This window comes from Ciona robusta, chromosome 5, assembly GCF_009617815.1.
Source record: "Ciona robusta chromosome 5, ASM961781v2".
Lineage (NCBI taxonomy): Eukaryota > Metazoa > Chordata > Ascidiacea > Phlebobranchia > Cionidae > Ciona > Ciona robusta.
The window spans coordinates 3,444,735-3,471,198 of record NC_143239.1 but is presented as its reverse complement, the minus strand read 5'-3'; the positions used below and the strand labels follow the sequence as shown (position 1 = coordinate 3,471,198).

At 32.2% G+C, this 26,464-nt stretch overlaps 3 protein-coding genes across 8 annotated transcripts in view; 2 read left to right on the top strand and 1 right to left on the bottom strand.

Moving 5' to 3' along the window:
* Nucleotides 1–285: 285 nt before the first annotated feature.
* LOC149735661 (cytochrome P450 2U1-like) lies at nucleotides 286–4,543 on the bottom strand. Its single transcript, XM_089879141.1, has 9 exons — nucleotides 3,390–4,543; nucleotides 3,006–3,151; nucleotides 2,595–2,697; nucleotides 2,175–2,284; nucleotides 1,992–2,113; nucleotides 1,522–1,640; nucleotides 1,320–1,464; nucleotides 1,097–1,260; nucleotides 286–696 (listed from the first exon to the last, which is right to left on the bottom strand). Exons 1-9 carry the CDS (start codon nucleotides 3,654–3,656, stop codon nucleotides 379–381), a joined length of 1,494 nt encoding a protein of 497 aa, XP_089735267.1. The 5' UTR covers nucleotides 3,657–4,543; the 3' UTR covers nucleotides 286–378.
* Nucleotides 4,544–5,118: 575 nt separating this feature from the next.
* LOC149735660 (phospholipid phosphatase 5-like) lies at nucleotides 5,119–7,316 on the top strand. 2 transcript variants are annotated; one of them, XM_089878502.1, is made up of 6 exons: nucleotides 5,119–5,471; nucleotides 5,678–5,786; nucleotides 5,911–6,083; nucleotides 6,335–6,453; nucleotides 6,583–6,657; nucleotides 6,832–7,316. In XM_089878502.1, the coding sequence occupies exons 1-6, from the start codon at nucleotides 5,389–5,391 to the stop codon at nucleotides 7,002–7,004; spliced, it is 732 nt and encodes a 243-aa protein (XP_089734628.1). In that variant the 5' UTR covers nucleotides 5,119–5,388; the 3' UTR covers nucleotides 7,005–7,316. The 2 variants fall into 2 exon arrangements, with proteins under 2 accessions (XP_089734628.1, XP_089734626.1); XM_089878500.1 differs by having other exon boundaries at nucleotides 5,138–5,471; nucleotides 6,583–6,753.
* A 140-nt stretch (nucleotides 7,317–7,456) lies between these two features.
* The window catches only part of LOC149735658 (huntingtin-like), a 32,704-nt gene continuing 13,696 nt past the window's right edge, over nucleotides 7,457–26,464 (top strand). For 2 of the 5 annotated variants that reach the window (XM_089878480.1, XM_089878478.1), the window contains exons 1-37: nucleotides 7,457–7,862; nucleotides 8,120–8,232; nucleotides 8,609–8,760; nucleotides 9,068–9,238; nucleotides 9,515–9,704; nucleotides 10,194–10,342; nucleotides 10,754–10,967; nucleotides 11,277–11,652; nucleotides 12,054–12,099; nucleotides 12,287–12,382; nucleotides 12,928–13,046; nucleotides 13,392–13,572; nucleotides 13,980–14,141; nucleotides 14,552–14,862; nucleotides 15,387–15,545; nucleotides 15,806–15,875; nucleotides 16,201–16,351; nucleotides 16,485–16,562; nucleotides 16,801–16,931; nucleotides 17,260–17,406; nucleotides 18,073–18,177; nucleotides 18,476–18,648; nucleotides 18,859–18,994; nucleotides 19,439–19,561; nucleotides 19,919–20,056; nucleotides 20,495–20,617; nucleotides 21,024–21,177; nucleotides 21,695–21,828; nucleotides 22,048–22,062; nucleotides 22,441–22,557; nucleotides 22,763–22,885; nucleotides 23,149–23,265; nucleotides 23,879–23,991; nucleotides 24,454–24,602; nucleotides 25,039–25,230; nucleotides 25,688–25,767; nucleotides 25,868–25,930. In XM_089878480.1, coding sequence (XP_089734606.1) covers nucleotides 7,792–7,862; nucleotides 8,120–8,232; nucleotides 8,609–8,760; nucleotides 9,068–9,238; nucleotides 9,515–9,704; nucleotides 10,194–10,342; nucleotides 10,754–10,967; nucleotides 11,277–11,652; nucleotides 12,054–12,099; nucleotides 12,287–12,382; nucleotides 12,928–13,046; nucleotides 13,392–13,572; nucleotides 13,980–14,141; nucleotides 14,552–14,862; nucleotides 15,387–15,545; nucleotides 15,806–15,875; nucleotides 16,201–16,351; nucleotides 16,485–16,562; nucleotides 16,801–16,931; nucleotides 17,260–17,406; nucleotides 18,073–18,177; nucleotides 18,476–18,648; nucleotides 18,859–18,994; nucleotides 19,439–19,561; nucleotides 19,919–20,056; nucleotides 20,495–20,617; nucleotides 21,024–21,177; nucleotides 21,695–21,828; nucleotides 22,048–22,062; nucleotides 22,441–22,557; nucleotides 22,763–22,885; nucleotides 23,149–23,265; nucleotides 23,879–23,991; nucleotides 24,454–24,602; nucleotides 25,039–25,230; nucleotides 25,688–25,767; nucleotides 25,868–25,930 — 5,142 coding nt within the window. In that variant the 5' untranslated portion in view covers nucleotides 7,457–7,791. The remainder of the gene's footprint in view (nucleotides 7,863–8,119; nucleotides 8,233–8,608; nucleotides 8,761–9,067; nucleotides 9,239–9,514; nucleotides 9,705–10,193; nucleotides 10,343–10,753; nucleotides 10,968–11,276; nucleotides 11,653–12,053; nucleotides 12,100–12,286; nucleotides 12,383–12,927; nucleotides 13,047–13,391; nucleotides 13,573–13,979; nucleotides 14,142–14,551; nucleotides 14,863–15,386; nucleotides 15,546–15,805; nucleotides 15,876–16,200; nucleotides 16,352–16,484; nucleotides 16,563–16,800; nucleotides 16,932–17,259; nucleotides 17,407–18,072; nucleotides 18,178–18,475; nucleotides 18,649–18,858; nucleotides 18,995–19,438; nucleotides 19,562–19,918; nucleotides 20,057–20,494; nucleotides 20,618–21,023; nucleotides 21,178–21,694; nucleotides 21,829–22,047; nucleotides 22,063–22,440; nucleotides 22,558–22,762; nucleotides 22,886–23,148; nucleotides 23,266–23,878; nucleotides 23,992–24,453; nucleotides 24,603–25,038; nucleotides 25,231–25,687; nucleotides 25,768–25,867; nucleotides 25,931–26,464) is intronic. The other 3 variants (XM_089878479.1, XM_089878481.1, XM_089878482.1) reach the window with 3 other exon arrangements.

Here is a 26,464-nt window from a genome sequence, read left to right as displayed (position 1 = left end):
AGAAAAAAAAGAAAAATGTCCCATGTTACCCCACCCTGCTATATCACCAGAGAAGAGATTGCCGCGCAATGTTGTGCGCGACATGAGGTGTTATAATCCTACGAGCTATTGCGACATGCGAGGTCAAACAAAAATAGGCATTCAACCGCCAAGAACACGATTTGATCCTGTTAAATATTACCTTTGTGTACTCCTTTTTTAAACTTATTGTCTATGAACCTAAAACCGATAGGATATGACTGTTTTCTTGCATTTACAATTACAAAAAATTAACAAAATAACAAATTATTGTATTATATACAATTAATTTATTTACATATGTATGCAAAAATTAGACACAATTAACACGTATAAACATTTTTTGGTTAAATTATTAAATTACTTCATCTTTGCAACTTGCTTAAACCGGAAAGGAACAAACACAGTACCACACGACCCATTTTCAATTTCTGGAAGGTTCGGTTCGTTCGGATCCGGAAGAAACTCAAACTTCTGAACCATTGAAACCAGGAAGATGAAGATTTCCATTCGAGCTAGTTGTTCTCCCAAGCACTGACGTGGACCCACCGAGAAAGGTATCACGTGTTTAGACTGAACAAAGTTTCCCTTCTCATCGAGATGGCGCTCAGGTTTAAACTTGCTTGGTTCGTCCCACACATCAGGATCGTTGTGTACCGCCCATAGGTTAGGTAATACCTGTATATTTATTAATTAATTTATCCTATAAGCATTAACGAGAAACAAAGCAAGACACGCTTTGATTCCCATAATATGATTTATAAATACGGGAGGATAAGTAAATATACAACCACAGTTCTGGCACAAGTTAAGTTGGGTCTAATGTAACATGATACGAATATAGTATATCTAGTTTGGTGGGGTAAGATGGGACATCTTTAGAACGTAAGATCAAAATATCTGTATCGTGTTTTAAACAACTAACAACGGTCTATGGGAGCCGTGAACATATGGATTAAAATCTTCAAACGATCTGCTGTGTTTACTACCAAATGGGACGAAAGAATCAAAAAGTGTCTCATCTTTCCCATTCTACTACACTTATATTAAGTACAGCATATATATATATAATTCTTACTGTTGTTCCTTTTGGGATACGGTATCCATTCAAGCTAACATCGTCATTTGTTGCATGAAATAAGCTTAAGGGAACCAGAGTGCGGTATCTAAAAACTTCCTGCATGAACGCGCAAGTGTAAGGCATCTGAGCTTTGTCACTCATCGCCGGTACCCTATCCTGGCCTATTTAAAAGGAATTTTATCATTTAGAACACCAACATACCCCTTGATTTAAAATTTACCTGTAACTTTATAGATTTCTTTTCGTAGTTTTTCTTGCTTCTCCGGATTATGAATCAAACACAGGATTGACCACCTTAGTGTACTGGTTGTCGTTTCTGTCCCAGCAAAAAACAAATCCCGAACATATTGCAACAGTTGTAGATCCTAAAATAAAATTAAATCATGTGTGATTATTTACAACGTGTAATTTTTTATGCTCACCGTGAATGACGAATGCTTGTCATTCTTTTTTTGCTCAGCAATAAAAGCATCCATAAAGTCTCGAACGTCATCTTTATCAAATCTCAACTCGTGTTCATGAACAATTTCTCTCAGTAGCCCTAATCAAATATATACTGTAAATAAAATAATTTACGGTATATTAATAATATTAACTTTATTTGTCTGTTAAACTATACGGTGGCGAAGACTTAGAAATAATTTAAGCAAAATAGCAGGATATCGTGTGAAAACAACAGTTGTTAAAAGACGCTTACAGTTAAAAACATATTTATTACTTTTAATTGAAAGAAAACAAACGTGGTCGCTACACCTAGCAGACAAATATATGAGCCATTTATGTTCAATTATTTTCCAGCTAAACTTCTAATACTGCGTAAAGCAATGACCTGGATAACGGAGGAGACGTCTTTAAAGAGAGTTACCCCAAATATAGTATGAAGATAACTTACGTTTAATCTCATTAATGCCATCCACTCGTTTGTTGTTGATCCAAGAAAATGGGGGAATCTTCATCAAAAATGGCATGAACAAAACAAGAATAATTGTAGAGTTTGATTTCGGGTTAGTAAACCTGTGGCAGTTTGTATATTAACAAGTTATTATGTATGCTGGTGTTGGATAAAGTGACATACAGCCCTGAAAGTGTTGCTATTATCTTTTTGAATCTTTCATTATCGTAGTCGAATCTTCTTCCCATAACAACGCTACAAGTATTGTTGGAAACAGCATTTCCTAGAATGCCCTGTATAATGGTTTTATTTGCAGTTAGAAAGTTGACGCATATAGTACTGTGGGGTAAGATGAGACAAAATTAGCAAATTTTATTCAAACATACCATGATCGTGTTTTAAATAATTACCAACGGTCTATATGGAAGTCGTGTGAATATGGTTTTATAATTGTTGAAATCTTCTTTGTTTATACTACCAAATGGGACAAGAAATAGAATGAAAAGTTGCCCATTTTCACCCCACCCTCTATAATAGTCTAACTCTATATATGTTGGAGGATTCCTATGCCATGTGTTGGAGGATTCCTATGAGGTGGCTTACCAGTATGTCGAATGGTTTTCCGTTATGTGAACGAATAGCATTGTTCAAGTATTCGACTTCTTCCACAATGCGATCTTCCATGCTTCGCTTGCCAACACCAAACCTTATAAGTAAAGCAGGTAATATAGTGGGTGAGGAGAAAGGGCACAGTTTAACTATATTTTCTTGTCCCATTTGATAGCAAACACATACTTCTCATGGACCGTCGTTAATTGTTTAAGGAACGATCCGGATATTTGGAGATTAAATTGTTTAGAGAACGATCCGGGTATTTAGATATTATGTGATAAAGATGTCACATCTTCCCCTCCCTGCTATATCACTTTATGTTTAATTTACCCAAATGTAACAATCTAAATGAATATACGTCAATGAATTTGGCAGTAATGACTGTACACCCGTTTGACTCACCCTCTCAGAGTAGTTTGCCCGAACCGACGTTGAGTTTTCCAATGATCAGTATAGTCTATGGTAGCCAAACCAAGTCCATCTGTTACCTGGGTAAATGCCGGCATGTTTGGCCTTCCAGAGAAAATTTGACCTTGCATCACTAATGCCTGTTGGAAGTAATTTCATTTGACGCTTATACACCAAGTTTATTTTATATAGTACCGTGGGGTAAGGTGGGACACCTGTGGGACATAATATCCTAATATACGATCGTTTTTTTTAAACCATTAACAACGGTCTATCGGAGTCGTGCGAATAAGGTTTTATAATTCTTTGAATGTTCTTTACCACCAAATGGGGCGGGAAAATAGAATGGGAAGGTGTCTCCCACTCCACTACAATTACCTTCTGTATATTTTCATGATTATTAAGCACCACCAAGTCCCGGCTCCCCATACGTACAGACATCACAGGACCATACTTTCTGCTCCATTTTTGCATTACACGTGCTGGATAATTGCCAAGAAATGGTATGACTCCCAGAAAAGGAACACCTCTTGGTCCTGGTGGGAAGTTCTTCGGCCGCCTGTACCAGTAACACAAAGCAAGGAAGCCAGTGAAAACTACCACCGATAAGCAAGCGCTAACGTCACTCATTAAATGAAACAGCATTTTTCTAATTTCGTTTCTTGTAATGACAAGGCCAGTTTCTGCAACACTTTCTAAATATATATGTAAGATCTTTGTGTATATAGTAAGGTGGGGGAAGACGGGAAACCTTTAGCACATAATATACATATCCTGATTGTGTTTTAAACATTTAACAATGGTCTATAGAATGTCGTGAGGATACGGTTTTATAATTCTTTAAATGTTCTTTATTTACTATCAAATGAGACGAGAAAATATAAAGAAAAGATGTCCCATCTACCCCCACCCTACTATAAATGCTGAGGCTAAAAGTTTGATATTCTCAACTAGCATACGAAAAAATCGTTTTCTGCTGACAGTATAAGATTTTTAGTTCCTTTACAATATCCCATAAAACTTTCCATGTCTGGGGACAATGTTTAACCAAGAACATTGTAAATATAAAGCTGAGTGCTTCCTACATGAGTTTCTCGTGTTAATGTATAACCATCAAGTTGAACATCGTCACTGAAACTTCTATGTAGTACAACATTATTAATGTTTCACACAATGATTTAACTTTAAAATAAACTAAAAGCATCGCCTTTGCGTTGTGTCAACTTCCTTTCTACTCTCAGTTATTCCGTCCGTCCTAAGTTCCAAAAGCAATATGTCCCCATGCAACTAAAAGCATAACAGCTAATGTGTACTCGGAGTATATACGTGTCTGCTTAATAGAAGTTCATTGTGCAAATTTATGTCACTTACTCACGTAAATAATCAACCGGTCGGCATTTCTTCTACCAGCCTGCAAACTAATCAATGATTTTCTGACTTTAAAGTAGCCTGTCAACGAAATAAACAAGTTTTATCAATCTACGAAAATAAAACAGTACCCATACAGCGATACAGGCGTGGCTTTTCAGTATTGCGTCGTTGCATACGCTCCAGCAATCTTCACGCTGTTTGGTTGTGTTGTGTGTGTGGTAAACCGTGAGGGTGACTTTCGAACACGTGACTGTGGGTTTGGATGTTGAACTGTAGACGCGAACCGACGTGAATGCAAAACTGTTACGCAGGCGTGTACTTATGTAATTTAATTTAGCTACAAAGACGGCTGATTTATTTAAACACATTAAAAGATAAACTTAATTTTTTTAACAGTGTAACTGGGCGTTTAAATTTCGCTTAGTTATTTTCAGTCCTTTGTGGTTAAGTGTTGTGACATCAGAATCCTGATACGTCATGAAAGAGTGACGTCAGGTATACGTACGTCACTTCAAAATGACATGACGTCCTTACAACGACTTGTTTTTGGGGGGGAGCGAAAGATAAAGCATTTCGTATGTTACTGAAAAATGCTGTTTTATGCGCATTGTGTGTGAAGGAGATCCTGTTTAAAACACTTGATTTAATTTCTCGGCCACATAGCTGTAATCTGCATCACTTTTTGCGTAGGGAAATCCCCTGTATGTGTTAAAAATACGTGTAAAACAAGATGGCGCATATTACACAGAATACATGGCCGTATGCTCGTAAAATGTCCTACTTATTGGTAATTTGTTAGTAGTAGGTATAACCTAGTAGCTATATGTATGTTCTATATGGTATTTTATTGATGCCTTTTTTCAAGTCTTTTTAGCATTTATTTATTTTTTTTCATTTAATATCAGAGTATCAAATTTGCTTTTTCTAAATCTTGTTTTTATTTTTATATAATTTAAAAGCCCAATCCTAGTACAAATGCCCCATTGGTTAGCAGTATATCATTGTAATGGCTTCAATCTGCTTAAGAAACCGAGCGTTTTATATTTTTAGTGAAGTGCTCATCAGACTTGTCTTGATTGGGGTGTTTATGTAAGTATTAGTAGTATTACTATGTTTTTGAATTTTTACTTTATTTAGACACATATTTGCTGTACAGAGTAATTTTAAAAATACAAATGTAAAAACAACTAGATACTGCAAGAAATGTTAACTACTAAGGTATTTTTAGTTTGTATTATTTTGCCAAACATTAAATCAGCCATTTGTAAAAATAAGTTTCAAAGCTTTATTTTCAGGTATACGGAAGTGCAAGAACCATTTGAAAGATTGATCCAACCAGAAGAATGGTGGTTGTACAAAAATCCTATATCTCTAAATCCAAGAGTCTCTACTCTAAAGCTATATGTATGCATCCTCTGCTGCCTAATATTTTTGTACAGTGTGTTTCCATATATAAAAAAATTGTATACATTGTTGTTGTGTTGGATAAATCCTGTTTACCACTATTATAAATGTTGATCTTCTTCAGTTGATCACAACTCTTTCTCCTCCCATCACAATCCTCATCTTCAGTGGAATCGGGATGCGAAATGATCTTGTTCCTGCTTTTCTATCTTCAACATTATGCCTTGTCATCAATGGAGTGCTCACCAATGCTGTTAAGCTTACAGTGGGAAGACCTAGACCTGACTTTTTCTTTAGGTGATTTAAATGCATTGTTTTATATATATTTGTTTTATATACTGATGCTTGAATATGGTGGATTGTATTTTATACTTTAACTCTACCAGTTAACTCATATAATACCAAGACGAATATAAATGTGCAGAGTTAACAGACAACCCTATTTGTAAATGTACTTATTACGGCTATGGATCACCATATTATAAAATACCAGTCTTTTTTTTCTTCAAGTGATAAATCATTGGTTAAAATGTGTCTTTTTAAAACAGGTGTTTTAAAGATGGTGTTCTACCTGAGGGTCAACCATCAACATACAATTTGCTTTGCACTGGTGATAGTGAAACTATCATAGAAGGAAGAAAAAGTTTTCCGAGTGGACATTCTTCATGTAGGCCTATTGTATTTTCATACCTCTTATACGTAAAAATATGAAACCTATGTACATTTGTTATAGTATAAAAAATGATTTATTTTCTCTCTACCATTTTGTTACTGAACTGATTGATTTTAATTTCAGTTGCATTTGTAAGCCTTGGATTCTGTGCTTTTTACATAGCTGGAAAGCTGCAGTGTTTCTCAACTGGTGGCCAGGGTAAGTCATGGAGGCTTTGTGCGTGTCTGATTCCCCTGCTCATTGCAGCACTGACAGCTATTAGCAGAACTTGTGACTACATGCACCACTGGCAAGGTGGGTGTGTAGACGTATATTTGTTGGTTTACATATATATAATCCATAGACACCCAAACTTTAATGTTTGATTTGTAGATGTAACAGTTGGATCAATCATGGGTTTGAGCATAGCATATCTTGGATATCGACAGTACTACCCACCTCTTAGCTCCCTAGAATGCAGTGTTCCATACATGGACAGTTTACCTCAAGTGAAATCTAGTTCCAACCTGTATGAAGTGGTATCTGGTGGAACCAAAGTCATGTGAAATATGTACTGCCGTTCACTAGTTCAATTCCGGTGCCCTGCTTTAATTTGTGCAACTGGTTGTGTGTACATCTGCTAAACTTTTACCAATTCTAGCCATTACTTTTGTTTAAGAGTCTGTTGTTCATTTTTTTGTGTTATCACTGGTAAAAGTTTATCTATTCATCAGTGTCGCTACTATATTCTTTGTTTTTATGCAGCTGGTGTTATATGGAACATAATCTAAATGGAAGCGGCTACCACTTATTGAACATTTTTACATATTCAAATGTTTTATTTTATACTGGCAAATACATTTGCGTTTGGTACAGTTTGTCTGTAATGTCTTCTGTGTCAACATCGCTTTGGTACTACAGTGACAAAGTTTGTACTGAATAAGTACCATTGGACTAGGTCTAGGAGAACGTATGCCGAATATTAACGTTGAAGAAAATCTACAGTCAATAAGTCATATTGGAATAGACCAGTAGAATAAGGTGTGTCGAATATTAACGTTGAAGAACGAGATTGTTTCTTGCGATTTTGGCGACAGAACGTACGATTGGCTACTGGAAAAACGTATATTGAAATGTAGCGTAAAATATGTCATGAAACACTGAATATGTATAATTTTGGCAAAATGACGTTTTTTTCAATTGTAGTTTTAATATTATTTATATTCTTTCTGTTATTAATGTATTTAATACTTACACGTGCAATTTTACAGGATTATAGATTTGTGTGAAATAAACATTTGCAATGTGAGAACGTACCGCGAATGCTAAGCTTTATTTAGTCTTACAAACATAATGGAAAAGTTAGTCAAGTCTGTCAATGCTCTGAAGTTCTTTTATGGTGGACTCAGCTCTGAAGACAAGACGTCAGTTTGCCTTTAAATTGTCATTATTTCCATTAACTTATAATACTCATTCTGTATTTAATTTTCCGATTTATTTTTATTTTTGAAGGCTGCAATAGTACAATGCACACACATGAACAGACTTGTTGCTTTGGTAAAGCCTAAAAATCTAAGCATTTTAAAACACTGTTATTATATTATTTAGGCTACCTAACACACAAAAGTCGTTAAAATTAAAAATAAAGTGTTTCAAATTTAACAAAAATAACTATTTTTAGTCAAAAAGATGCACTTCAGTCTCCAAATGAACGCCAAAGTCACTGCAACATTGTATTGGAATCAATAATTTCTCCTTCAATCAGAAGCTTAGCAGATTATCCTGGTTTGCTGGGTAAGAAACGACAGAATCATGTTTTATTCGCCATATATACTTGATTGGAGACAGTTTTACTTGCCTAATATGGCACTGGCAGACAAGATGTGCTAGTTGGTTATTTTTTTCATGTGCATGCGTGCAGTCATTACAAATCTTCTGCAAAACATGCAAATTTGTTTAGAAACCTTATGATACAGATATATAACTTGTTAAGCAAGTATGACAGCAATGCACTTACTTTTTATAAAAAGTATCATATCAAATGCCACACCATTTTTATTCAATATTTATAAACAGATTTTTTTATTGACCATACTACTAAAGCATATGCACCATGTTTAACACTTTTATTTAAAAGTATTATATTAAATCACTTTGTATTATTTTCCAGCTGTTTCTGTTGAGACATTGCTACAATCGTGTGCAGATGACAATGCAGATGTGAGGCTTAATGCAAACGAATGTTTAAATCGTCTCATTAAAGGTCTTTATGAAATCAGCAACAGTAAGATACTGGTTGAACTCTACAAAGAAATCAAAAAGGTGGAGTAGATAATATTTAAAACCTAAAATTTTGTTCTTTTAATAAGCTATCTTTGTCCTAATTTTGGTAGGCTATAATCTGAAGGTATATGATGCCTATTGTCCCAAAAGTTATTATTAAATTTAATAAATTATATATTGGTACACAATGATTTATAGCAACTTATATAGCCTATGCCCTTTAGGCTGTAGGTTTTCGCGCTAATGGGACAAATCATAAATCCCATGGCATGCCAATAAAAGCTCACCCCATATAGAACAGAACATAAATATAAAGATTCCATTTTATAATATTCTTTACATTTAGAATGGTCACCCTCGTAGTTTGCGAGCAGCTTTGGACCGCTTCTCTCGTCTTTCTCATAACATCCGCTCGAATAAATGTCGTCCCTACATCCTCAATCTCCTTCCATGTCTTTGCCGCATCTCCCAACGTGAGGAAGATGGAGTACAGGAGACACTCGGGTTATCACTTGTGGTGAGGAAGATATGGGTTGTATATTTTATAATAGGCTAGGTTGTACACTTTTTGACTGGTTATGTAAAATGTCAACTTAGAAAACATTTTTTAAAATGGTTCTATTTTGTAATGCTAAAGTCGTACGTTGTGTCTCGCTACCCTTATTTGGACCAGAGTGAGGACCTAGAAAAAATGTGATAAAATGAAAAACATGAAAAATGTTAACAAGTTTTTACTGTTTAATTGCTATAATAGTTTTGGCTTCACTGCTTAATAAAAAAAAACTTTTTTCAGAAAATCTTTAAAATTCTTGGACCCTTTGCAAGTGAATCAGAAATCCAAGGTCTTCTTGCTTCTTTTCTCAAAAATCTCTCTCACAAATCGGCGACGATGCGTCGAACAGCATGTGTGTGTCTCCACTCTGTTATTCTAAACTGCAGGAAGCAAAACTTGGTAATTGGCCCTTTAATGAACTCAATATTAGGTGAGTAATACAATTAAAGAAATAGAAATTATGAATATCGTATACTGGTGTAGCACAACAAATTATGAGCTTTTGTTACTGTTAAAATGGCAAAAAAATGTATAGAAGTACTTTGTACTTATAATTCAATGGGTGCAAAAATAAATTAAAGAAATTATGAACGTTTATTACCTGTGTAATACAAGGAAATATGAAATTCTGTTGCTGGTGTACTAGAAAAAATTGTGGAGAAGTACTTAATTTAATAGGTGTAACAAGAATAAAACACACACATGTACCATTATTTATGCTAAAAACTAATGCTTATCAATTAATGTTTGCAAATCAATAATTTAATTATTACTATTGAAACACAACTTATAGTTAGATTTTGTATAGGTAAGGTCACATTTGGTATCATAAAAGGTGTACATTTTTATTACTTTTTACTCAATATTTTTAAAAATCGAAACAATGCACATTTTAACTTTGTATTTTTTTTATATTCAGATATCCTACTTCAAAGAAACACAGACAGGAACACTGTGTTGGGTTGTTTGCAAGCTTTAAGAATTCTTAGTCCGCTGTTTGAAACGTGTGTTCCAGGAAAAATATCGGAGCAACATATTTTAAATGAACACAGAGACCTTGTTTTAAAGGTAACGCCTTGTTTTGTATCATTTTGATTCATGTTGGTATTAGTTTATATTCTATTATGTTTGTTTTTAATATGATGTATAATTTGGATTGAATGCAAATAAAATTTGTGACATTAAATGTATTTTAATGAAATGCTTTTTATCTCGAATTTGGTATTCCAAATGCATTTGTTAGATATTTGTTGTTCTATGTGTGTGAGCCCCTTATTTTAGAAAAGCTGGGATTTTGGCTGTAATTGGTCCACCCCCAAACCCAGTAAATCTTATGTCAACATTTGACTAAAAATATTACAAAAAACACTTTTGTCAATATATTACTAAAAATACTGCAAAAATAATACAAAATATTACAAAAATATTTTTTCTAATTTCGAATGTTTCCTATTTCTCATCAAACTGTTTTTTTTACAGGTGTTTGATGCTTGCGTTTTTTATTTGGACAACACTGACCACACCATCGTCACAGCAGCACTGGAACTGCTTGAGCATCTGCTTAATGAATTTTCATCAGAACTTGCTTCCGTGTTGATTGTATGTGGAAAGCTTAAACCAACGAGTTTCACACCAAGCACAGTGTTGCCAGATGAAGTTGAAACAAAAGCGACTTCAGTTACTACAGATGAAGGTTTGAAAAATATTGTGCAGCACTTATTTATTACCAGTTTTGTATCCAAAAAAATTTTAAATTTAATTTTTCTTGTGTAACGGATGTAGTAGTTAACAGTATAACGATACGAAACAGAGATATAATTATTTAATAACCACTTAAAAGTTTAAAATATTTTACAGTATTCTATATAGCTTTGCAGGCCATGGGACCTGGGATTTAGGCGAGACCTGGCCTATTATCCCAACATTACAGCAAAGCCATGAAACAGTAGTATAAAACAAACAGAACATTCATCACTTAAAATTGCCCAAATATCTATTGCAGTATCATCCCTAAGCAGCCTCGCAAGCTCAACAATCGAGGATAAACTTTCCTGCATCCGTCTTCTTCCTGTGGAAGATCAAGACCCTCCATCCAATCCATTGTTACCTCATAATGAGCAAACTCCACAAACAAACGGAGCAACTGAACACAACGATCAAACAGAACCTTCTGATTTGGATCAGACCATCACCAATCATGACAAAGATGCCAAACTTCCCGAAAATGGTCACGAAGAGTCATTAAGCGAGTCCTCCCTTGAAAAGATGGCATCTGATCCAATTTCTACATCTTCGGACCTCATCCCTGTTTCCCATCTTTATGCAACTGAAAGTTCAACACTACCAATCATAACACTTGCCCGAATGCTCTGCCAAAGGTAGGTCTTGAAGCCAAGGGTACCTAACTTGGTTATGCAGGGTATACATATATTGTATATCCTGGAATCAATTATGCTACTCCATGTAAATAATCTAAGTACACATAGTATATTCTATTCTGTATTGGTGAGATCCGTGAGGACCTGGGACTTAGGCCAGACTTGGCCCATTACCCCAACATGTAGTATAAGTAAATTGATGAAAATCCTCAGTAAATGGTAAAAACAATAAGATATTGTGTAAGGACCACCCTGTTTTTTTAAAAGATTTGCGCCTATACTCGATGCACATACCCATTATAATTTGACTTTTGTTTCTTATTTCATACAGAGCTAAAGTTACTAAAATTTTCTGTTATAAATTTTGTAACTTGTCTATTTTCTAATTTTCTTCATTCTAGATTCTTATTGTCAATGGAAACAGGTGAAGTCCTGCCAGATAAACAGGTAAAACTGAACTAAAACTGACAAACAGAAAATTTTTAATAAAAAAGTAGGTCATGTCTAAAAAAGTGTACCCATAGCTTTATTTTCAATTTTAAACTATTTTTAACAAACTTGTCTGTTTTTTTTAACTAGTAGGAATTTTTTGTTTCATATTTTTGAACAAAATTTATATTTTCTTTCTTTGCAGGTCAGAGTAAGCAATAAGAACCTGACCATGAACACTTTATCTCAACTTGTTAAGATTTATCCTGCTGCTGTATGCCACTCACTTCTATACTATGAGGTGATTCTGCTTAGAGTTAATTTAATTTACATCTATATTTGTATGGGTGATGTCCTACAGTAAAGGAAAGTATATGTATAGTACATTGATATTTCCCCCATTTTAATTTGCATGGGAATCTATAATGGGCTCCGACTTGACTGCAAAATAACGCTGTCAGGTTTAAGAGCATTTTTGGAATGCATAACTGTTTAATTTTAATGAACCTAAACGATTTACACCATGAACTGTGGTACTTACGGTCACTGTCTCATCTATAAATATTCCCAAGAACTCATTGTTTGGTCTAAAAATTCGATGAATATATATTATTTTAAAGATCCATTTTCGTTCCCCATTTGGAAACACTCAAGACTTTTAACCTTGATAAAGTCTTAACGGTTTTTAAAAATTAAATTATTCCTGGCCACAAAAAATCTATATATATATATAAACAATTGTGTGTGTGTTGATTTCATATTTTTTATTAGACTTTTTTTCCCTTAACGACACATTTACACAATAAGTTTGAATTACAAAAAGTGTAAAATTTAAATTTACCACAGAGTTCAAGCCATTATATGACGAATGTTTTTCTCTATTCAACACATTCGGACCCCAAATTGCGAGGTTCCGCTGTTACATTAGCCAGTGTGTTTATTGATGCAGTGGTAACACGAAACAGGTAAAAATATTGTTTTTCTTTTTTTGTAACCGTTTTGTGTTGGTGAAACATGTGGTGAAACATTGTATTATATTAACTTCATTTACACTTTGCAACTGTATTAGGTAATAAAGTACTTAGTAAGGTATTGTATTTAAGCTTACATTTATGTTTTTTCTTAAAATTTTTCCCTTTTTATGCATGTTTAATTTTTGGTACCCCAGTAAATAACAAAATGGTGCATTTATCAACTGAAAATGCAACTAACAGAAAAATTATTTTAAAAAATTGAACTTAAATGTTCTCAAAAAATACAAATACAGTTTATACTATGGCAGTTAACTATTATTTCCCCCCATTTCACAGACAAGGAATAAAAGATTGGTTTAAAAACGTTGAAAAAAATTCTTCGACCAGCTTAAAATGTCCAACAATTGAGGACCTTATTTCGCTGATTCATGGTGGATTAATTGACGAGTCATCCACGACAACGAGGCAAGCGTGCTCTGCAGTGACATCATGTGTCCACACACTTTTAAATAGCATGGTAAGTTTATTAAAATTTATTTTTAAGTCAATGAAATTATTTAAAAATTTTAAATTAAATGCTTTTTATTGGGGTACAATGGTAGTAGGCTGAATTAGGTCTAAATCTGAAGTCCCATATATATAAAATAAAGATTTTATTTTAAATATAATAAAAATATATTATATGTTAAGTGATTACTTGTTTAAATTGTTTAATGTATAATTTTACAGTTTTCAGAATTTTTTTTTATCTATTGTGATAAAAACCATAGATTTCTGTTCTATTTCTCTTGTAAAAACTTAACTCAAACTGCTCCACCGTGAAATAACCACCAAAAAAGTTCTTTAATTCCAAAAAACCTTAAAAAACATTAAGTGTCATCAAGAGCCTCATATTCATATTTATATTGATTTTCTTTTCACCAGTACTTCAGCTATGGATTGGAGTTGTTACATATGGTGGTTGGTTTACAAAGCAGCACGTATTGGCTTATCAAAGTCAGCCTGCTTGAACTTCTTGCTTCACTTAACTACAGACAAATCGCTTATTTGGAGCTGCTTACCAAAAGAGATGCTGCATCTGTGAAGGTGCATATTTTTATTATTGAGACTAATATTTTTGTGCTATTGTTAACTTTGGTAATTTTTTTTAAAACTATGTAATAATGCATATATATATATCTATATATATGTTGGCATATTTTTTTTTACAATCATATGATTTTTGTTGTTGTTTTTTCATTGAAGACCACTGGAGTCTAAACCTTAAAAAAATACTGAAACTAAGCACATATATATATATATATAGTGTTTATATTTCTACAGACTCTATTATATTATAGCAGACAAAATATCTGGCCTTTAGGGTCATAAACAAAACCTTTTGCCATAAGATCTTTTCATTCCTATATATGTAGTATGTCTGCAACAACATGTATATATATTTTACATTACTTAAACTAGTTAATTCTTTTCTTATTCTTATTTTATTAAACCAGACACAGTCACTACCCCATCATGCTCTCTCCATCGCCCTCAAGTGCTTGTGTGACGATGACCTGCGGCTCCGGAAAACAGCAGCTGCCACCATCGTAACCATGCCAACAAGCTTCCCAACCCCGAATGAACTCTACGGTGACCTTTTGACCTCTGAAGCTGCCGAGATGACTCGTCAGTGGATGGGAGGTTCAGAGATGAGGAACGAGGATGAAGAGGAGCAGAGCAATGATGCGGGATCAGCGAAGAGCTTGTTGAAAACATACAGAGGATATGAGATGGATTGCAAGAATAGTGGGAGCATAACAGACAGGTAAAAATTTAAAAATAAAAATAGAGTTTGAGAAAAATTTATATTAACAGAACCAATAATATTGCGAAAGGTGAAACACTAATATTAAAACCTGTAATTAAATATCATTTTCTGAAAATTTGTTTCTTCATAACTCTTAAAAATCAAGTTTCCCTACTTTTACTATTACCTGTGTTCTTTAAAGCTAGCTGTGGAATTCTTACAATAATGAACTGTGACTCTGCTCTGATATGTATATAAATATATATATATATATATAGTAGGGTGGGGTTAGATAGGACACTTTTTCCATCTACTTTCTTGTCCAATTGAGTGGTAAACTAAGAACATTCAAAGAATTATAAACCGTGTCCTCATGATTCCCATAGAGCGTTGTTAATTGTTTAAAAAATAATCCGGATATTTGGATATTATATGCTAAAAGTGTCCCATCTTTCTCCACCCCACCATATATATAATATATATAAAATGAATTTATACAATACTTATTGTTATACCATATTCTAACACAAGTTACTTTCCAGCTTATCCTACATAGTGGGCGAAGTAAGCACCATGCTAACTAATTCATCCAACAAACACCAAACATATGGTTGCTTGCTTGCACTCAAACAACTGTCAATCAAATACATGGTGTCCAATCACCCTGTTGCATGGGGATGTTATGCAGTGACTGATGATAGGTAATATATTTAAGTGTTGTAAATTAATTTAAGCATTGAGAACCGTTGTTCTTATTATTGTATAACTTTTTGAGATTTTTTTATGTTTTTTGTCAGCAAATACGATGCAATAGTAATACCTCAATAATACAGAAAAAATAAAATGACAGGAATGAAAAATTTGTTAATCCCCCCATACTTACACAAACACAGGGTGCGTGCAATGAAATTGCCTTATTCTCCTGTTTTTATACATTTTGTTTGTTTTTATTATTTTTTAGGTCTCGTAGTTCAAGCAATGAAAGTGAAACTTCTTCCAATTCTTCGGATTCTAAAATTCCAAAGAGACAGGTCAGTGAACTGAATATATTACAAAGACAAATTTTATTCTTGTTTAAGACAAACAATTTTTTAAAATGTAAACCTCACTGTCAAGAAGTTTATTCAATAAAGAATTACCATAAATAGTCCAAAAATAATTTAATTTAAAAAAAAACAAAATATTTGAAATGTACTTTAGCTCACATTTTACAGTTTTACACAGTGCGCAGTATAGGTAACTATACTAAAATTCTATGCGGAAAAGTCCTGCAGCATGGCACATAATAGGTCCTAAGACTGGGCCAGGATTGGCCTCTTACCCCAATGCTAAATAATATTTTCCCAAAATTTCAAGTCTTCAAATCCTAATGGAAGCCAGCAACAATTTGGAATTCTTCCTTTTGTGATGTCATTATTGCACTCGGCATGGCTACCACTTGATGTCACTGCACACAGCGATGCGTTGGTGTTGGCGGGAAATCTTGTTGCAGGAGCTGCCAGTGATGGTATATCATGTTTGTATTTTAATACTATATATATATATATATATGGCCAGTTAATAGAATACAATATTGTGTGCAGAAAGTAGACAAATTTTTTGATAAGAAAAAAGTCACATAAATGTTGTATAATTTTCAGGTTTGAAAGTCTTTGGTCCTGTTGCTATTGAAGACCAGTCTTTTGAAAAAGTTTCAGTTAAGACTGTAACTTCCAATGGTAAAGATATGTTATGTTTTATATCTAAATGCATAGTGTACTGTATATATGGTACTTTATTAGCTTCTTCATACAACTGTATAAGCGTAAAATTATTTCTATCATAGTTAAAGTTTTGAATAAAAAGTATTATATTTGAAATATACAGTTTGTAAAACTGATATGATACAAACTTGGATTTCTCAATCAACATCATTTTTAATCATTTCTCCAAAATTTTGTCATTTTTTGTCTCCAGCTCGTAGCTGGGCGACCATATATGATCCAGTGCTTGGTTCATATGCAAATCAGCTTTTCACGCATCTCACGAGACTCTCATCTATCATGCATCACGTGATATCTGAAGTAACTCCATCACCACCAAATAAGGTATTTTCACAAAAACTAAAAAATAAAATTTTACTTTTGAAAAAAAAGTTGCTATTTTTTCTTTATTTTAAAAGAAACTGAAAAACAACAAACTGGTATCATTTAAAACACTGCAGAGTGGGCATATAAAAGTAACATTATGTTTTTAAAATAATGATTATTTTCGCTTAAGCTTCATTGTTTACTGCTATGATTTTATAAATCTTTGTAACTTTATAATATTTCCGCACAAAATCAAAAAATCCACAAAAAAAATTAACTTTTTCTCACACACCCCACTTTCCCACAAAATTACTTAATTTCACACTGATTGGATGCAAAAACACAGAGCGTGCTTCCTAATATCGCTCCTGGCAACATCCCTAGTCCGATAAAGAGGAAGGAAAAGGCTCCTGGCGAGCAGAATAGGTCCTCTCCTCCGCTGACGAGGAAATTGCTTCCTACATCGTCGCTCGGCAAGCCTGGGAACAAAGAGGTGTTTAATTGTGAATGTTTTGAACGTTATTTTTCATCCTGCATGGCTGCTTGGGCATTTTCTTCATGTTTATAACATGCATGTTGGCATGGGATTGAAACTGTGTTTATTTATGAGTGATGTATCAGTAAATTTGTGTTCCATTTTGTCCAATCTCAAAATTGTATGAACCAAATTCTTTGCAGTTCTTTATTGGTTGTATTACATAAGTCCTGTGTAATGACACATACAAATAGGGGGCCAACTCTGGTATAAATCACAGGTCTCATGTTGTGCAATGCTGTAGGACCACACCCATATCAAATAGTATCCAGTGGTACATGTGTCTGAAAATTATCTCTTAAACCAGTTCCTTGCTTTGCTAAAGTCTATTACATACCATACATGGTGTCTTTATATGAATAAATTTAAGTTAATTATCATCGCATGGCAGACAATGACAGTCGTTATTTTAGTCTTTTGAGTCATGAGAAATCAACCATTTAAATTGACACATTATTTCATCATTTAAAGATTTTTTCCCTATTACATTAGGTGTCTAAAACTTCAGTTATTTGTATTTATTACAATAGTATTACAGTTCAGATATCACTATACTAAACTGATTTATTAAAAACATTTTTTTAAATATTTAATTTAATAATTTAAATTTCATTGACCAATCAGAATCAAGATGAGAAGCCAACAAAGAAGCTGATTGGTTCATTTTACAACAACCGAACTCTGATGAGATTGTTTGATCAATTAACTGGGTCATACAAAAACTATAAAGTAAGTTTTTAATTTGAATTAAAAAAACCACAAAGTTTTAGTATTTCTAAAAGAACTGATATTCTGAGAAAAAAGTAGAAAAACTGCTCAAGACTTTTTTCTTTTTTTATAATAAAACTTTTTTGTAATAAGGTGTTTTGTTTTATAATAAAATTATTTTAAAATTTTTATAATACAAACAAAAGTTTAACCCCTTTATAAGTTTTTAATGCTTTAAATATGAATACAAACTTGCTCTAAAAATCAAGAAAAGTTGAATAAATAAAGTATTTTAACCACTAAACAATACAATGCGTAGGGGAGCCTGGAGTTTGGTTGTGATGACAGATTTTGTTCGTTTCTCTCTTCAACGCTTGATGTTTTATCACAAGTGCTAGAGTTGGCTGTCTTCCAAGATATTGGGAGTTACACTGAAGAGTTGCTTAACTATATGAAGAGTCTATTTACTGTGGAGCCTACTTTAACTATACAGTAAGTAAAATAGGGACTGGGGGAAGATGGGGCACTTTTAGCACATAATATTCAAATATCATGAGTGTGTTTTAAACAATTAACAGCAGTCTATGAGACAGCATAGGACCTGGCGTGTAGGCAAGAGTTGACCCATTTTCCTTATTCTACAGTATAACACCCCCGTTCACAACAAAATTCCCACTAACCCTTTTTACCCCCTACCCCCAGGAGTGTCCAACAATTATTGAAAGCTTTATTTGGCACGAACCTTGTAAGTAACATGATACCCCATGATGATAGCAAGCCACCAAACCCCCCTACAAGTCCCATCCTCCTTAACTCTACTGCAGGATTCTACCATCAAGTTAGTTCCTTTATTTTTTCTAATGTATAAATATAAGTTATATATATATAATTGCATTATGTTTTTGCCATACAAATTTACAAAAGTAATATGATATTTTTTCCTTTGGTTTTTATTCAATGAGCTTTTTTTATAACCTTGTTATATATATAACCGCATATTATTTTTTTGTGATTAAAATCCACAAAAAATAATGTAATATTTTTCCTTTGGTTTTTATTCAATGAGCTTTTTTGTAAACTTGTTATATATATAACCGCATATTATATTTTTTTCATAAAAAATCCTCCCCCCAAAAAAATATTTTTTTTTTCGTTTTGTTTTTATTTAGTTTAGCTGTTTTGTGACCTTGGTATGTATAAATTACTTTATTAATTATTTTCAAAAAATTTTTTTTAAACAAGCGCCATTGTTACCATAACAACCATGTACCATACACACCAGATATTCCACCATCCACTCAACCATCTAACAATGGCCATCGCTAACTCATCTTTCCATCATTCGCTACAAACTAAATCCCCTCCTAAAGAAAATGATGGATGGTTTGGTTCTATCAAGAAAAAGGTGACAATTATGTAAAGAAAAGTGTTTAATAATTGTTGATATAGTTTAGACTATTAAGTTATGTCAGAACATAAAAAAATATTTTAAAATTTGTGTATTTTTATTTTTAAATTAGTATCATGTAATAGAATTTTGACTATGTGGTGTTAAGCTGAACATTACTAAAAATTTTTGTTTTTTGTTTTTTTTTAAAAAGCCTGCCATAGTGTATAACAGTTTAATTTATTTTACAAAAATCATTAAAATTTAAAAAAAGGCCTTTTTCCCCTATTACCTCTACATACAGTTTACTTCATGGCATACATTCACACTAAACTAAAAAAAAATCTCTCTTAAATCTGTTTTAAACTTGTTTAGGTGGAAAAAAAATTAAATGACGTTTCCAAAAATTCGAAAGGCAGCAAATCTTCAATACAGAACTATATTCGATTGTTTGAGATACTTGTGATTAAGTCACTTAAGCTTTACACAACCACCAGCTCTGTGGAGTTTCAAGTAAGATTTGCATTTTTGTGGTTTTACTATTTTGAAATTTAAAAGTGTTCGGAATATTTGGTAAAAAATCTGTTTATTGGAAGTTTTTATAAGGACAAAGGGCCGTTTTGGTCTATATTAAAGGCTTATTATTATATTATATGTGTAGAATATCCTATTTATATTCGACCAACTCTGGTTTATATTACATGCCTAATGTGTATGAAATGGAATATTTTATAGTTTTTACCATTAATTCAAAGTGTTAAAAATTCTAATCGTTTTTACAGAAACACGTCTTAAAAAGATCATTTATAGTTTTTATCAATTAAAACTGTTGAAAGTTACGATTTTAAGTATAGTTTCATTTTCACAGAAACACAATAGAACATTTATGGTTTTTATCAAAAAAAACTGTTAAATGTTACAATTTTGAATATATTTTTTTGCATTTAACAGAAACACGTCCTAAATTTGCTTGCTCAACTGGTACAGTTACGAGTGAATTACTGCATGTTGGATTCAGATCAAGTTTTCATCAATTTTATCATTAAACAGTTCGAATCTATTGAAGGGGGATTAGTAAGTAATAAAAGATTTTGCTGTGTTTTGGAAGCATTACCCTAGTTAGGATAATGGAAAAATTCTGGCCCAAGTCCTAGGTCTCCTGATGTGCCACGCTACAGAATCTTACCCGTCGTTAGATTATTCTACCTCATTAAAATTTAGAATTCTATTTTTTCAAATAAATTCTGTTATGAAATTGTAAAGAATTTATAACACTAAATTGTGAAGTAGTAGTAATCTTATTTTAGTTTTAGTAATTACAGAAAAAGTTTATATTTTCCTGGTCGAGGATCTATATCCATAGAATCTGTTTAAATAAATGCTGCTTAAAAATTAAAATTTAGAATAAAACAGTTTCGAATACTTTTTTTTTTAATTAAAAAATCCTTGATTCAAAAAGGATGTTGTTTTCCTCTTCCAGGTCCGAGGATCAGAGAGCTTGATCCCCCATGTCTTCTTCTTCCTCGTCCTTTTGTCTTACGAGCGTTATCGCACAAAAGCTGTGATCACGATGCCGAAAATCATCCAATTATGTGATGGACTCATGGCCAGTGGTCAGGGTTCTGCATCTCATGGTGAGTATCACGTGAATCGTGATTGGTATCGTGTGAATCATGATTGGCATCATGTAAATCATTTATCCTGACATGATTTTATATCTATAGTGTTCGAGATATCTCGTGTGAGTATCATATGAATCATTTATTATAATGATTTTAAATCACTACATCTGAAATCATATAATACAGCATGAGTTCTTTATCTTTCATTTTCTTTATCTTGCATACCCCCTTAACAATGCCCACAATACGTATACCGTTTTGCTACGAAAAAATGTTTAAACGCTCATAAAACAACTTTTTATAGCACACCTGATCTTCGAGCTAGTTTAAGAACTCATGAAGTATTATTTAATTATATTAAGGTTACAATACTAAAGTGAAAGAAACTGACGCGAAACTTGAACTTTTACCAATGTATTTATGCATATTAAAAGCTCATTTTTACTGGAAAATATTAAAGTCATCTTGTTTTAAGCAACTTTTTTTAATATAAAGCTCATTTTGTTTTACATTTATTCTTGACTTGCAGTGATTCCAGCCATGCAACCGATAATCCATGATATTTATGTTGTTCGTGCATCGAGTAAAAACGAGCCACCAGAGGTCACTACACAGCGCGAGGTTGTTCAATTCACTCTGCTCAAACTTTTACAACATCCACAGGTACTTTCCCTAATATGATAAAAAAATATAATATTTCTATCAAAAAATAAAAGTTTAAAAATGTAGTTTTAATATGGGGTTTTTGAAACAGTTTTTTTTTCTTAGGTTAATTTTTATAGTATTGCATGTTAAAAAGTTGTGCTTTGCTTTTTTTTCTACTTTATAAATGCTTAACCCATTAACCCACTTTTTCTTTTCTATTGTGCATATCGGTGGCAGTCTCTAATATACCAGGTAACAAGTTTATTCTGCAGATTTTACTTTTGCATGAAAATTAAACATTACGATTATTTTAAGCTTTAGAAACCTGATTTTACCAAAATGAAATAAATTGCTTTGCTACAAAAGGAAAAAAAAACAATAAAAAAATGAAAAATTTTTTTGTTTGCCATACTGATTCACAAATTTTTTTATAGATCTGTTTTTTTAAATTTTTTTTATGTTTTTATGATTTAAAACTGTGTGTTCTATAAAATTCATTCTATATTTGCATTAATTTTATTTACTTCATAAAACCTATGCCGTAAGTTTAAAAACTAAGAAAAAAATGGTACTAATTAAATTACTTTTTCCTAAAATCCATTTAAATTTTTGCACATTAAAAAAAAACAGGTTTTCAAAATGCTGATCACGATTCTGGTTCACGGTCGTCGTGAAAATGTTGAGAAATGGAAGAAATATTCCCGACAAGTCGCCGATGTTCTACTTCCATTACTCAGCCAACTAAAGGTGAATTTTAAACGCAATTTCTGAATTGGCACGTTTTATAATATGGTGGGCTGAGGAAAGATGGGATATTTGGATATTATGAGTTAAAGTTGTCCCATCTTCCCCAACACATTATATAACTCCTTTTACAAATATTGCAATATCCATAAAACAAATTGTAATATCATGAGTGAAATTTATTAAAATTGCTGATTTATGTTATTAGGTTGAAGTGACGAGTCATGATGATGTCAGCACGTTACATTCATTGTTTGAAGCACTATCACCGTCTGCTTTGAGACCGATTGGTCTTTTGATGGATTTGTTGCTGAAGATGCCGAAATCACTGGTAAGATTTAACTCATAGACGATAATACATTTGTCAGATGAAGCTTAGTATGAATTTCCATTGAAACAACACATATTTAACTTTTAAAATATAGTATTTTAATTTTAAATATAAACTATTTCAATTTTTAATACGAACTAATTCAATTTTAAATATGAATTATTTCAATTTTAAATACACGATTTCAATTTTAAACATGTACTATTTTTATTAAATAGTCTAGATGCTTTCTTATACCAAGCATTAAGTTACTTATCCAACAGAATTCAATATCTCACATCCACCGCTGGCTTACTAACATACTTGTCCTACTACGTGTGCTTATTTGTCAAGCCAGTGAGCATGATATTCTGGATAATATTGACTTGAGTAAAGTCAAGGTATTTATTTTGATCTTACTTTTTAAGTAGTTTTAATGAGTCTTATCTTTGCCATAACTAATATGGTAAACCTTATAGGCGCCAAACCTGGGGTGGCAATGTAGGCAGGCCTACCCTTATATTTTTGCAGTATCCTAATCAGTAAACATTGCAAAGTTAGATTTGTTTCATAAAAAAACTGTGTCTAATTATCTCTGAAACCGTTGCATTTTAAAAAGTTTGGCGCCTGGTTTGTTTATGCAATGTTGGTACAAAAACCAGTAATGTCTGTAGTTTTCATGTATTCAATTGTGTTATCGTACTAAATGAACATTATTGCCCATCGTGATTCGTGATAGCCTGTTGGCTGCCAAAGCAGGTGTAGCATTGTAAGGACCAAACAACGCAATCAAGGGTTTATGATCTGTAATTAAAATAAAAGTACTTAAAAATATATGTGCTTGGTTTAGAGTACAGTACTTTTCTACTGTGTAAGAATATGCACTGCTATAACATAATAATTACTTGCACTTGTGATAAAGTTTCTACGTATAAATGCCTCCTACAACGTTGACTGCTTATTGTTATGGTATAGACATGCAACTGTTTGTAACTATGTTTACGTATCATACAGATCAAACACATGACATGCACTCACATGGAATATTTACATTCTGATCAAACGTCACAAGAAGAAGAAGAACAAAATATGAAAGAAGATTTCTCACCAGCAGATATACTAGCTATGTGAGTTATTTTAGAACTACTATATACTGTATAACTGTAACTTCTGTTGGGACCTGTGGCATTTAAAAACCATTGGTTTCGATAATTTATAACCATTAATTTAGCTTAAAGTTCTCTGTCCCGGAAATGAAAGTTAGGGACTTGCCAAAATTTAGGCCAGGGTTGGCCCATTACCGCAATACCAAGGGTGTTTCAAATCATTTAGTGATTACTGGGTTGGCGTCAAACAACTGACCGAGTATCCTTTGTTTTTATTACTAAAAAAAATATTTTATAAAAAAAGGTAAAAAAAAATTAAAAAAATGATCTGTTGTGTTGCAAACTACCATCCAGTGAGCCCAGCACTGCAATTAGGCCCGTTATTTTTACAGCTTAAATTTTATAGTTTTCCTACTTTAAGTCCCACCTTTCTGAGTTGCGATATCTTGAAATGACGTTTGTTCGTGTGTTTTTTTTGCATAGATTTTTCCACCAAGTGATTGGTTCATGCTGTTCAACACTACTACATTATTCCACAAATCCAAGGACAAAAAGTGATGAGTCATCGCAGACCTTGCTTAGTCAGCAAATAAATGAACTTTTTCTTGCTCTTACTTATATACACAGATCTGGTAAGTAACAACTCATCTTTTTTAAATTACTTTATTTTAAGTTGATTTTTATATATTTCCTATCATAAACCATGCAGTTATTTTTGTTGTTTGTTTTGAGAAAATATATATACTTTACAAGCCTAAAAATACAAAAACATAGACCAATTTTGCATTAGTTTTTTTTATGCTGAACTATTCGCATGTTCTTAAAAAAACAGAAAAATGATTTTTTTAATATCTTAAATTGTTTGATCAGAAATATAAAATGTAAAACTACTTTAATCCAGACAAAATTTATTTTTTTGTATAATTTGTTTTAAATATTTAAATAATTTAGTTTAATATTTTTAATTATATATTTTATTTTTTTAATAATTTATTTTAATCTTTTAAATAGTTTAGTTTAATTTTTTAATATTTTATTTTTATTTTTATAATACTTTTATTTTTAAAGGTTCATTTAAAAACTTGACATCTGCATGCAAGAAGGTCAGCTCAACTAACATCAATGGATTTTATACAAGCGATCAAATGGTTTCCACATTCCTTCATTTAACTTACAGTCATCCTATTATCACTATCATGTGGGCTCAATACCTATCCCATTTTGTGCCAGTCACTGCACAGTTTTGGGAGAACTTTACGGGTATTTATAACTTAGATTTTTGTAGTCTGAAGTGTTGTATAAATTCATTTGATAACATGCTTGGTAATTTGTAAGCTTCACGATGTGTATGATACAAAAAACCTGTGTTAAACAACTCATTTTCTGGCTACAAGAGGATAAAGTAAGAAGTTACATACACATACATACATTTATAAAACAGTCATAAAGTTATATATATACTGGTATAGGAAGTATAGCTGGAAGTGGAACATTACAATAGTCACTTGGTTGTTATATTTGTTTATAGATTTTTGTGAAAAGAAAATTTACTGCCGTTCAGTTTTTTTGTTTAGTGTAAGCGATAATAATCAGTTTTCATATATATTTAAATGTTTTATAACTTTTTATATCTTTAAAAAATAGCGCAAATTTAGCATATGTGCCTTTTTTATATATTATTAAAATTAGTTTCTTCAATTTAAATTTTGCATTCCAGGTTGTAAAGATGCCAAAGATTTCCCTTTAAATCGAAATATTGTAAAAAGGGGCTGTGTCATTCTATTAGCTGACTATGTGGTAAGAATAATGTAAAAATTGAACATAATTAAAAAAATCCAGTTATTTTGCTTTTGTTTGCTTTTAATTTGTCCTTGTTTTGATTTAAGTTTTTTACTAGTTTTGTTTGAGTGAAGTTTATCTAATGAAATCAGTTCGCAAGAAGTCCATGTTGAGAATGAGGGTATGTTGTATGCATCACACAAAACTAACACGCTAACACTGAATAACTTGTAAACTTAAATATTCAATACAGTGAGAAAACTACTTTGATATTTTCAATAAATTTTAATCATATTTTTACTTAATTATATTTTGCAATAAAGCGAAATGTTATACATAAATTCATGACAAAGTTTAGCAACCCAATTCAAAAACCTAACTTTTTATTAATATAAAGTTCAAAAAACCACAGATTTATACTTGTGTTTAAAATAAACAATAACCAATGCTTTGCAGAAATAAAAACTGTCAAACTGCTTTGAACCAACAGTAAAATACAACAGTGTTAAAAAAAATAATATCCCAGACTGGGAAAAAAATTTGATAATCATCTGAATTCTTTCACTGTTTAAACATTTAAGTTTGCAATTCATGGTGGTAACTAGTAACGCATCATATGGTGTTAGTCACATAACTGTTTTGGTGGTGTTGGGTGTTAGTGGAATGGTCATTGTTGTTTTTATCACTAGTTTCATTTAAAATACACAATTCATTC

Coding starts and splice junctions, on each gene's coding strand:
- LOC149735661 (XM_089879141.1), bottom strand. CDS start 3,656: ATGCTGTTTCATTTAATGAGTGACGTTAGCGCTTGCTTATCGGTGGTA. Junction 2,114..2,174: donor ATAGCAACACTTTCAGGGCT/GTATGTCACTTT, acceptor AAACTGCCACAG/GTTTACTAACCCGAAATCAA. Junction 1,641..1,991: donor TGGCATTAATGAGATTAAAC/GTAAGTTATCTT, acceptor ATATTTGATTAG/GGCTACTGAGAGAAATTGTT.
- LOC149735660 (XM_089878500.1), top strand. CDS start 5,389: ATGGCTTCAATCTGCTTAAGAAACCGAGCGTTTTATATTTTTAGTGAA. Junction 5,472..5,677: donor GTCTTGATTGGGGTGTTTAT/GTAAGTATTAGT, acceptor CTTTATTTTCAG/GTATACGGAAGTGCAAGAAC. Junction 6,084..6,334: donor AGACCTGACTTTTTCTTTAG/GTGATTTAAATG, acceptor TTTTTAAAACAG/GTGTTTTAAAGATGGTGTTC.